The sequence below is a fragment of the Lipotes vexillifer genome, unplaced genomic scaffold, assembly GCF_000442215.2.
Source record: "Lipotes vexillifer unplaced genomic scaffold, Lipotes_vexillifer_v1.1 scaffold102, whole genome shotgun sequence".
Lineage (NCBI taxonomy): Eukaryota > Metazoa > Chordata > Mammalia > Artiodactyla > Lipotidae > Lipotes > Lipotes vexillifer.
In genome coordinates this window covers 5,337,743-5,349,861 of record NW_006786541.1, presented here as the reverse complement: position 1 = coordinate 5,349,861, position 12,119 = coordinate 5,337,743, and the positions used below count along the sequence as shown (strand labels likewise).

Sequence of the window (12,119 nt, the reverse complement as noted above, 5' to 3'; positions counted from 1 at the left end):
GCCCATGAGTCACCGCTGAAACTGTGTGAAAGAACAATGGATATTTATTACAGGCTTCTAGAATACTTCTGAAAGGACCCTGGTAACAGATCCCCTCTGGTTTAGGGTCTTAGGATACAGGACTCCTAGTAAGAACTGAAATTAGCATATCGACAGCACAGTTCTCTGGCACTGAAGAAAAATCATTTCTACAGCAATTGGGTGGGAGGATTCTGATACTTGGCAGAATGCAAACAAACACCTGGTATGCTGTTTTGATTTCAGAAAATCGGTGTCACAGTGACCCCTGTAAAGTGCTTTCCCTTGGTTTTTGTGTAATTATTGCTCTGCTAGAATCTTCGGGTAGGAAGGAACCTTAGAGACCCTCTAGTTAGATAAGGAAACTGAGATCCAGAGAGATTAGTTAAGGCCAGATAGAGACCAGTGTTGTTTGTAAAAGGGCAGTAATTCCAAAAAGGATTCCTTATGATGAAAACAGAGACGGCACTTCCTAGATTTTCTCAGCGGTCTAGCCCTGTGAGACACTATTTCCATTTGCATGGCAGAAACAGACACCTCATCAGTCTAGAAGGAAACTGCAGTCAGACACCACCCTAAGTCAGGATGGTGAAGTCATGGAGTCGTTTAAAACAAAAATGAATTAATAAGCCAAGGTCACTTGGGATCCTTGAGAAACTCAAGCTCAGCTCTGTTCACCACCCTCCACCACATTTTGGTTGAGCTGAGTTAAAGCTCTCAGTAAATAAAAAAGCTGCAAGGGTCCATCCACCCTAAGTGCTGTAGTACTGCCTCCTTTGCTTTGAGAGAAATAGGCATTTTACCTATTTTGCCTTTGGCATAGAGCTAGAAAAGTTCTGATGAAGGTCATCGTTAGAGAATTAAGACTTAGAGTTCACTGTTCAGTTTATTTTCTAAATCCCACTTAGCAAAGAGCAGCTTCAGCTACTTAAAGGTAGCGCTAGTAGGTTCAGATGTTATTTACTTACTCATGATTCCAGACACTGTACTATTCTCTTGTGCATATCCTTATTGAATACTCTTGGTATGATAGAGCCCTTGCTAGATGTTAGGAGGGATCTACTGGGTGTCGGAAGGTAGGAATGTGCTGGGCATTGGGGAAGGAAGGGTGAGCTGTACCATTACCTGTCTTTCTGACTGTAAAACCCATGTTCTTTTGGGGGTATTATCTCATTTGAGTCTCACGACAGCTTTTTAAGGTAGGTTGTATATTTATCCCAATATTGCAAATCAGGAAACTGAGGCACAGAGAATTTTTTTTAAAGACTTTTTTTTTGGAGAGGTGTTTTCTCATGCTCTGGAGTACCTCTGTATCCAAAGAATGTCTCGTCATCCTTTTTCCATGGGATGATTTTCACTTTGTGCTTTCACTCAGTCACCACCAAAACCAGACTCGGGTCTTTATCTGGAGATGTCTTCTTTAAGACTGCTGTTTTCATAGAAATTTCAGGTTCCTGTCAGCCTCCAGGAGAGGAACACAGTTCCTAGTCTTCCCTCTGGGCTTCCTAAAGTAGCCTAACCTATTGGGTCCCCAAAAAGAGTATCTTTGAGACTTCCCCAACTTTTCTGTGAAGATCACCCCCAAAGGCTGGTACTCTTTCATGAAGTTTGCCACTTGCTATCATATACTTCCTGAAGGAAATTAACCCTTGGTGTATTCAATTCCTATGACTGTGCTTTCACCTGCTACCCTATACCACCTCCAGGAGGGAAGGAAGTTGAGAACAAAACAGACAGCCTCAGGCTTCACCGAATCAGTCCACAGAGATGTTTAAGGAGTACCTTCTGTGTGCTGAGTTGCCTAGTTCCCTTGGGGAGATTCCAGAGGAGTGGAAAACGCAGACAACCCCTTGCGAATCAAGCTGTCGGTTGCGCTTTCTTCAAAGCTATTAGTTCACTGCCACCTTGTGGAGGAACAAAACACTGTAAATTATGACAACTGATTACATTCTTCTAGAGAGCAGTGGTTTTCACTTAATTTACATGTTTATATTAATAGATTTTGTGCCTGCAGGTTGCTTTGGAGTCATGGTTTTAGCTTTTATCTTCCCCCAGCTTTAAACCTCTGTTGAGAGGAGCCTGATACAGGTGGGTGATAGATTACACTCTGGGAGGCGCTTACTTAGTTCAAGGGCTTTCGGGTGTCTTCGGCCATGACCTACAGTAAGAAAGGCATCTTGCCTTGTAACCCAGTAATACATGCATCCATACAAGTATATGAATATGTAGTAGAAAAGTTTCACACACACAAAAAAAAAAGTTTCACTAAACAATATTTGCTTGTACTGCTCTGATACTTTTTTCTGTTATATTTAATGCTGGCCAATATCTACTGAATTGAATTTATAACCCAATGGGTTGCTCTGTGTAGCTGGAAAAGCGACTTCTTTTTACAGAAGAGGAAACTGAGGCCCAGAAGAAGGTGGCACTTGCTCACGGGCTTCTGAACCCCAGTGGAGTGTGGGGGCCGCCCAGTCCTCTTTGGGGTCAGCCTGCACATTGACGAGATCTCTGTGCTTCTGACGTGCCCAGATAAGCACCCCAGCCTCTCTTCATTCCAGACACGTCTGTTGGAGGAAGAGTTACGGGACTACCAGAGAGCTCAGGAGGAAGCGCTCACGAAAAGGCAGCTTCTGGAGCAGACGCTCAAGGACCTGGAGTACGAGCTGGAAGCCAAGAGTCACCTCAAGGATGACCGAAGCCGACTCATCAAGCAGTTGGAGGTTTGTGGGCGGCGCGTGTGTGGGACTTGAGGGAAGCAGACTTTCCGCGCACGCCTCAGCCTTTGGGAAGTCTTTGGCTTTTTTTCTCTTGAACAGCAAGACAGTAAAGTCATTTCTTGATTTGAGGAAGAAGCTAGTAGTTTGTAGACTCATAAGACGTTAGAGCTGGAAGGAATGATGGAAATCATCAGACAGTGCTCAAGGCCAGGGAGAGAGAGCTGGAATTTAAAATCAGTGGAATTCCTGATTCAACTTCGCAAATCAATAGAAATAACTTTTAAAACCTCCAGGGGACTTAGTAGCAGTTTATATTCCAGGGAGTGATGTTTCAACCATTAAAGATTTTATTAGATGGGCCCTTTTAGAGGCTTAGAATTACCTGGTTAGGGTGTCGTGCCCCTCCCCCTCCCCCTCAAGATTGCCTTGTATTTTGCCGATGTCCTGGTTCTAATCTCATTAGGGGAGGTCATTTTAAGGCAATCTAAGGTCAACCCAGGTAACTAGGAAGTGATTATTCTAGTACCCAAACAATCTGGTTAAACACAAGCTAAAGCGTCGTCAGGCAGTGACGTGAGAACCTTTGGCGTAATGACCCTTGGCCTGACCCCCTGAAGTCTCCTGCTGGGTTCCGTACAGTACAGATTATAGGCAAGAAGAGAGCCCTGCGAAGAGGTGCTTTTAGGCAAATGTTAGGTTGCCAGGTCATCTCCTTCTAGAATATTCTGACTAAAAAGAACATTTCCTTTTACTAACTCAAGGTGTAGAAGCCATGGCATAGCTAAGCTTCATTTACCCCTGTGCAGTATTTGAGCTATTTCTCCATTAATTATAAAATGAACAGCTCTCAAGACGCCACCCCTGTGCGGCACACCCGAGGGTGCTTCCTCCCTAAGAGGCGGCTGGCAGGACTGTCTTGCTGGGACTAATGTCTTGCTTGTTCCTTTACTAGCACTTAACAGATGAATTCTCAGACTCAAGAGCTCTCTCAATAAAGGCGATTGTCTGTAAACTCAGAAACTCAGGTGGCTGTCGTATGTAAATGTGGTACTTGTGGATCTTTGGTGATTCTGAGTGACACTGGCCTTGGAGGGGTCAGGAACCACTGAACAAACAAGGAGGTTTGGTGCAGGACCCAGCTGTTCTGAGTTGGTTTTTGGGACTTTGGACTCCTGGGAGAGAGCTTTCTGGGTTCTCTGTAGATTTCGCTCACAACAGGGAAGGCATTCACAGACATTTAGTCATTCACGAGTTCTGTTTTATTTTTGGTGCATACGGAGGCTTGTCAGCCAACTTTGACAATCGCAGAGACAATATTTATGTACAGATGCTGCAGGCTCACATAGAAACTCGTAATGCTGATTGCTTTTAGTGTGTCTGGCTCATGGCTCTGACTTAATCCAGACATATGACACGTTGGCTGGTGGCAGGAGAAACACATGTACGAACCCCACAAGCCCCCAGTTCGAGGTGGGGTGGTTTGTGTTAGAAGCCTCTTTTTTTTTTTTTTTGGTACACAAAGCTACTTTGAAATACTTTTCTCTTAATACTCAGTGATGTTAAATTAGGAAGGCTGAGGAAGATAGAAATTACTCTTCTTTTGTGAATATTCGGTTTAGCAGAATGGGCTGGCACTGTCTTTATGTTACTCTGATGGGGATCTGGGAGTGCATGGTGCTAAGTATATGAGGTTCCCTAGCAGAAAAAGGCAGATGCAAAAGGCTGTTCTAGACTCTACTCCTGGGAGGGTCTGGGAAACCCTGAGCAGGAGAGAGGAAGAACATTGTCCTGAGTTTAGAGTATTTGGAGGAGTGTGCCTTGGACGATATCTTGGTTTCCACGTTGTTTTTTAACAGAAACCTGTTAAGCTTAGGTAGATATTTGTAAAATTACTGATTCATAAGGAAAAAAAATGACTTGAAGGAAACATGCTAAGATATCCTCAGTGCTTGTTAGGGTTTGGGGTAATATTTTTTTCTCCTTTTATGCACTTTGTAGATGCACAATTATATTTTACATTATAAAAGCAATAAAACCCAGTTTTAAAAAGATGTACTTTGGACAGTATGAAAAAAAGACACATCTTTCCTCCAAACTCTAATTCATGGTGTTCGGCTCTGATTTGCCCTTGGGGTTGTCCTTCCACCGGGCAGTCCTTGCTCCTAAAAACTTGGTCAGTGCAAGTTAAATAGGCTGTGTTTGTGACTTCTTTCTTAGGACAAGGTGTCTCAACTGGAGATGGAGCTGGAAGAAGAAAGAAACAACTCGGATTCGCTGTCTGAGAGGATCACTCGGGGCAGGGAACAGGTACTGTTCTGTAGTTGAGTGGTGAGTGGATCACCCTGCATGAAAAAGGAAATGTGAGGGGTTAAACGTGAGGATTCAGCTGGAGGAGGGAGAGAAAGTCCCTGTGGCTGATGGAGAGGATGGAAGGTGGGGTCAGTCACTAAGAGGGAGGTGTAATATATAACATGGAGCATATACAGTGGAAGTTTCCAGAGTGGTTATGTATAACAGTGTATTAGTCACAATAGGCAAAGTGCTTTTAGAGCTGAGGCTCTAAGAATCATTAGTTTCACAAGCAATCATGAAATTTGGTAGCTACCACTGTATTGGTGCCACGGGAAGTAAATGATATGATGCAGTCTTCTCCTTTAAGAACTTTGCCAGCAGGGCTTCCCTGGTGGCGCAGTGGTTGAGAGTCCGCCTGCCGATGGCAGGGGACACGGGTTCGTGCCCCGGTCCGGGAGGATCCCACGTGCCGTGGAGCGGCTGGGCCCGTGAGCCATGGGGAGCCTGTGCTCCACAACGGGAGAGTCCACAACAGTGAGAGGCCCGCGTACCACAAAAAAAAAAAAGAACTTTGCCAGCAAATTAGCAATACATATACCTGTGAGGCATCCGCAGTACAGTAACAGTACCTTGCAAGTGAGTGCTTCTTGCAGTTTTCAAATGACAGGAGTTTCACTTATATTTGATCCTTATAGGAACACTGGGAGGCAGCCAGGGCTAGTTCACACTGTCCTCACATTGTACATAATGGAACTAACTTCCCAAACTACACTTGGGATAATCCCAAGGTTTGGGGGTTTGTTTCCATTTTTTAATTAAAAAAAAAAAGTTCAGAGTGCCCGAGTCATATCCTGGAGCCACTAGAAAGTGGTAGCACCATTAGCTGGTTACCATGTCCCCAGTGCATGCCCAAACCATTTGACAGATAAAAATGTGGAAATATTATGGGAAAGGATTCAGAACATTCAGTGGTGGTTTTACAGAGAGTTTGTGTTCACTAATCTCAGCATTTTATTTACACGATACCTTTGGACACCTATAGAAACCTCTGATGGGATGTACTTTCAGTGACAACTTATTTTTACGCCCAGCTCCTGAAAATGGTGCCAGTAAAACTGTACATTTAATAGACATTTAGAAAGCTCTTCACCTTTTGATTTGCTTTGGGCACTTTCTTAATTAAACAATGCAAACAAAACCTAAAAGCCTTGGGTGGTACTGAGTATAATTTAGGAAATTATCTGTGTGAAGGATTTAAACCAAAAGTCCGAAATACAAATTAATACAAAATTAATATGGAATCTTCTCACTCTCCTCTGCTCACCCTTCTCCCTGTTCATATGTACCACCTTTCCCTCACTTTGGGATGACCAAGAACTGGAGGTTCCAGCGCTTAGGGACAGTGCCGTTCTAGGCTGGTAGCCCCTGTTCAAAGTTGAAGGTGAATCACTGGCGGCTTCTCCATGGGCCTTTGCTTCCCTGTTGACAGCTTCTTTGCAAACAGGTCAGATCCTGGTGCTCCTTTGCTCCTGAGAGTGAAGGAAATTCCAAGCAGAGGCTCCATCCACCCTCCCACTGCACTTGGGTTCTGCCTACATATTTCAGTCCTGTTTACGGTGCTAGTATCACTCCTCTGGAGGGGTGGCAGCCCACCTGACCTGAGCTGCAAAAGTTTAGAGAAAGACCTTCATGGAAACCTGAAGTTCGGGTGGAGAGCCCAACCTTGACATTTGAGACCTAATAGTTCTTTACGTAAAGTCTGCATTTTCTCAGTTCTCCTGCTGGTATAGAAGCTGCTTTGTTAGGAGTTCCCGCGGGCCTGGTTAAGGCGCCCCCTTACCACAGGGCTTTTCAGGATCTGCTAAGCGTTGGTGGTGATGTGAGAAGTGGCCCTGAATTTGTTTTGCTAATGCTTCTTGCAGCTTAGGCAAGGAGGAGTGGTGGGGAAGTATGTCATCCTATCAATAAACAGGCAGTTGAAACAGCCTTCCAGACCCGAAACAAAACACAGACAAACTGAACCAGAGATGGTTGCCTCCCTTGGGTCTGCTGATGGCCCAACGCTAAGGAGGCCCGTCTGTTTGCTTTGGGCCTCTTCTCTCTTCTCTCAACAGGATTTGTGGGTAATAGAACTGCTCTCTGTGATCTGCTCAAGGTTGAAAATATTTTCTCTGAGCTGAGAACCTAAAGTAAGCCCGGGGAGGAAGTAATAGAGGGGACGTACTTGTTCTCTGGGAAAGAATCCCTTGTCCAGCCTCCTGCACCGACCCCATGTAGCTCCAGGAAAGTCTCCGCCCCTCTGAGCGCAGCCTCTAAGACCTATGCAAAGGAGGCTGTTTGTCCAGGAGATTTCCGAAGTCTTTTCTGAATTCTCACATTGAAATGCTGTGAGAAGGTTTTATAAAATTAAGTGTCTGAGTTGCCCTTTAACTCTGTCATTCCCTCCCTGTGTCTGAGTTTATGTGCCTGAAAAGATGGGTTTCACCAGTGTCTCTAGCCTTTTTGCTATATTCTGTTTTCCTCGTCACTTTTCTTTGTTCTCACTGCACTCTCTGGGGTAGGGAGGGTAAAGCCTGGTGTCTGTTAAAAGCGGAGAAATTGAGCATCGTGTTCAAACTGAGGTAGGAGTTACTAAAACAATAAAACAAAACAAACCGCTGAGGTGAAGTGGGGTCTCCTGATGGAGTGCTCTCTTCTGGCATGTGCTGTCTTTGGATTTCTGAGCAAAGGTAGAGAAATGGGTTTGTCAAATATACTCGCCTTACAGGAAAGCATTTACTTCTCCCTCGAAGTCAAGGTCAATCTGAGACTTGCTTCTTGCCTCTTAAAGGTTCAAGAAAGCGCTCTGAGTGTAGACAGGTGGGCCTTGATTCTGAGGTTGTTTCAGTTCATCTAGGTTAACTTCTAGGGATGTACCAGCTGCCTTCCTGCCAGAATCAGAGAAATGGGAAGCTTCTAAACCTAAGACCCCTTCTCCGCCCCCTCAAATGCTGCCCTGTGACACCTCCTCACGGGAGATGTCTCTTAAGGAGCAGGAAATGGTGCCTGTCTGTCCTCTCCAACCTGATTTATAGCATCCGCTCTGGATGTGCTGCAAACTGCACTGAAAAGGGAAGGCATGGGGAACTTTATGTTTTGGATCTTGGTCTCTTTAAATTAAAAAGTCAAAGGTTGCAGCTCTTCTCTCTACTTAATCTCTGCATGCTCACAAGCTCCCTGTCTAAATCTTTTTTTTTTGCACCCTCTGAACATCTCCCATTCATTTTCCTAGTCTGAGTGACAGGGCTTAGGTGGGAAAACAGAAAAAGAGGTTTTCCGGTAGTTTTAGTGAATGGCCTACCCCATTTACAGAATCTTAGATCTGGCGAGGACCTCCAGGTTCATTTCCCCAGACGTTCTGTGCAGTGGATGAGAGAGCCGAGGCCCAGAATCACCTGCGATCCAGCCAGGGTGCACGGGCTGACCAAGGCAGGCACTGTGGTTGGTTTGAGGAGCGGAGGCTTGCCTAAACAATGGATAACTATCAAGAAAAAGCAGTGGGCCCTAAATGCCAAGTGAAAGAGTCAGGCAGCTAAGGAGGGAAAGACGATGATAGCGAGGGTGACAGTGGGAGTTCTTAGGGGAAGGCTGGCCTGGAGCTAGCTTTGCAGAAAGGGTAAGATTTAGACAAAGTAAGGAATGGGAAGGGAATCCTAAATATGGTGGAGCGTGTGAACAAGGATTGGGAGGTAGGGTCTATTTAGGATTTTCCGGAGCAACGAATGGTCTGCTGTGCTTGGTTAGGTTTCTGGTTTTTGTGAGGGAGTAACGGGAGAGGCAGGTTGAGGGATTTTGAAAGGACTATACCCTGAAGGCAATGGGGAGCCTTGGAAGGTCGTTGAGCAGAACAGTGAAGCATACACAGTGTTCTCGAAGGGGATGGGAGTAAGGGCAGGAGAAAGGGGGCCTGAATGAAGCCTCAGCTGGGCTGTTTGCGGGGACAGAGGACAGGAGAGGTGGTTGTGAGATCAAACATTCTATCCTTTTCATGTGTTTGTTTCCACTTTCTCGTGCTTAACATCTGATGCTCAGTAAATGCGGGCAACGTTCTTTGTAAGTTCCCAGCCCTCCTAAGGCCTTCCTTTTAGATACATGCTCAGGCTGTTCTTTTTTTTTTTTTTTTTTAACTAATTTTTATTGGAGAAGAGTTGCTTTACAGTGTTGTGTTAGTTTCTGCTGTACAGCAAAGTGAATCAGCTATACGTATACATATATCCCCTCTTTCTTGGATTTCCTTCCCATTTAGGTCACCACAGAGCCCTGAGTAGAGTTCCCTGTGCTGTACAGTAGGTTCTCATTAGTTATCTGTTTTGTACATAGTAGTGTGTATATGTCAATCCCAGTCTCCCAATTCATCCCACCCCCCAGGATATTTTAAAGTTGAAGGCAATTTGAATGAAATAGTGGGTGCTTTACTGGCTTTTGGTCTGTTTAAATCCGGAAAAATATTTTTTCCTCTCCTTCCTCTAAAACCATGTTTCCCTTTACGATATTTGCCGTCCTTACTGAGGGTTCTCCAGGTGCTGGGCGCTGTGCCCATGCCTTGCATGCTCTCTCTTGTTGTTTTTGGGGCTCACGAGGCTAAGTGGCTGCTTAGGGTCTCGAGCTTTGTAAGAAGTGTGGAGCCAAAGCCCATCACCTCCCACCTGTTCCCATCATCCCAGCGTCGGACAGTGAGGGTGGTAAAAACGCCCCAAATGTTTGGATCTCTGTGCCCAAGTTTAAAAATAATGCCACAGGGTCTCTTAATATGAGTGAGGATTTATTTTCACCTGATCCTCTCCTGACCCTCCTCCTGAGTCCAGGATTCAGATGGCCCAGCTTGGTGTTGTAAATGTGTCCCACAGGCTGATGTTCTAGCTCCTTGGGCACTGCTGTGTGACTGCTGGTGGCTGAGTGCCTACAGTTAACAGTAGATCGGGGCCGAGATGGAGAGGTGTTCTCTTGGCCACGGAGGCCAGGATAACCCAGCCCAGTGGAAGGACCATTTGTTCAACCCAGGCAGCCAGCAGGCAAGAGGAGAGCTGCCCTGTTGCCTTGGCAACTGCAGGGTAAATCCCAGTGGATAAAGTTGCAGGCTTCTGCAGTCATTTTCAGGAACTGCTCCCGAGTGGCTGGCTCACACCTGCTCCTCAGTCTGCACCAGGTGGATGCAACCACCAGAATATGAGCCTGGGAAATAAGGCTGCTTTGCAGTCAGCACGTGAAAGATCAGAATGGGATTTCTTTCTTTCTTTTGTTTTTTCTTCTTTAATTAAAATGATCCTGGTCTCAGAACTGCCTCCTATTGTAAAGACTACTCAAAAACCCAATGTGTGCAGTTGGTTAATAATAATTTTCCTTTCTCGTGACTATCACTTTTAGTACTAGCCAAGAGTGTGTGCTCACCAACCCCTTTACAGCCCAATGGTAAACACAGGTGATGGGGTTAAATATTATTATTAGCGATCATAAATATCTCTGGCTTTTCATTAACCCAGAAGGCAGCTGCTTCTAATCCTGAGAGCTGGCTCAGGTCACGGGTGCCTCTGACATAAACCCACTGGAATCTGATACTGTTATTTCCGATCAGCGTGCTCAGGGTTTAGCATTCTTTCAATCCAGCTGTGATAACTGTTGCCTTCGGCTCCCCTTCTGTTTTTAATTCGACTGGAAAGTTTTTGTTTGGTCTACTTAGTATAGTTGAAGGGTAAACAGCAACGTAAAGCGCTAAGCTTACATAAAGAAATGTTTTCTCAGCCTCAGATTTACTTCCCTGGTCCAAAGGAGGAAGCTGGCTAAGCCAGAGGCCATCTCTCTCTCTCTCTCTCTCTCTCTCTCTCTCTCTCTCTCTCTCTCTCTCTTTTTTTTTTTTTGTCCCCAGTGTGGGCTCAGGGTGAGAAGAGTCTGATTTGGAATATTCACGAGTCACGGGGCCATTCCTGGGGATGACAGTATTGAGGAAACTGGACGGAAACACTTGTGGTTTATGGTGAAACCCATCCTTGGGGGTATTGTCCATAACAGCACGTGGTATTCCTTGTGTACGGCTCTGCACGGTGTTTTTAAAAAATTTGTTCATTTCACACTTCATTTATTTGTAAGTTTTTATTTTATATTGGAGTAGAGTTGATTAACAATGTTGTGTTAGTTTCAGGTGTACAGCTGGTGTATTTATTTTAGAATTCAGTGTCTGGCTCTCCTTTTTGAAGAGCTGAAGGAAGCCTGTCATGTTTGCCAAAAGACTGAGGGAAAATTGACTGTCCGGTGACAGTAACTGTTAAGTTTTACGGTCTCACATTTGTTCCTTCCTGTTCTTCTCTGATTTATTTTACACTTCCATTTTAATAGCCATCTTTTGAGGGGATGTGGTGGGGTATAAATAATTACTGTTTTGCTTTGTTTTTCCTTTGGAGACTCACATTTGCCTGGGGTGCTCCTGGGAGGTCTTGAACCTGCAGAGACCTCTGGGATGCTGTTTCCTGAGTGCCCCTCTGTACAGGGAGGCTCACTTCCTGGCAGGATCCAGAATTTCCAGTCAGTAGTCCCCGAGGGAGCAACACCTTGGCCGATGGCCGCTTCTTTAAGTTTGTCCTGAACCCCAGCCTGGGCCCAGTGCCGCGGACCCCTTGGCGATCTTTAAATCCCTCCACAGCGCTTCTCTGCCTCGTGCCCCTGGAGGTGCTTCTTCCTTCTAGGCTCCGAAGGCCCCCCAGAACTCCTCCTACTTCTAGGTTTTGCCCTTCACTGAGGGACCCGGGAGGTTGGCAGAGAAGGGAAAGGCCGCCAGTCCTGAACCTCCCACCTGGGAGGTGGGGGTGGTAACGTCTGCCTCAGAGAGTCCTGGGAGAATTAACAGGCTCAGACGTGGACGCTCGTAGTCACTCCGCACCTGTCGCCAGGGGCTCTTGGTTCTCCCTGTTTCCCTCCTCCTTCCTCAGGCCTGGAGCACAGCTGTGGAAGTCACTGCCTGCCTCCTCACGCAGTTGCTGTATAGCTGCCACGAGCCCCTGGCCTCTGCCCCCACGGCCTTTTATTACCTTCTGGGGGATTTTTGCCTCGACCCCGTCC

The 12,119-nt window shown here is 45.8% G+C and overlaps 1 protein-coding gene across 1 annotated transcript in view; it reads left to right on the top strand.

Moving 5' to 3' along the window:
• The window catches only part of CGNL1 (cingulin like 1), a 101,839-nt gene that overhangs the window by 81,056 nt on the left and 8,664 nt on the right, over positions 1-12,119 (top strand). Inside the window, exons 12-13 of the mRNA XM_007458913.1 lie at positions 2,580-2,741; positions 4,956-5,045. Of these exons, the coding sequence (XP_007458975.1) occupies positions 2,580-2,741; positions 4,956-5,045 (252 nt within the window). The remainder of the gene's footprint in view (positions 1-2,579; positions 2,742-4,955; positions 5,046-12,119) is intronic.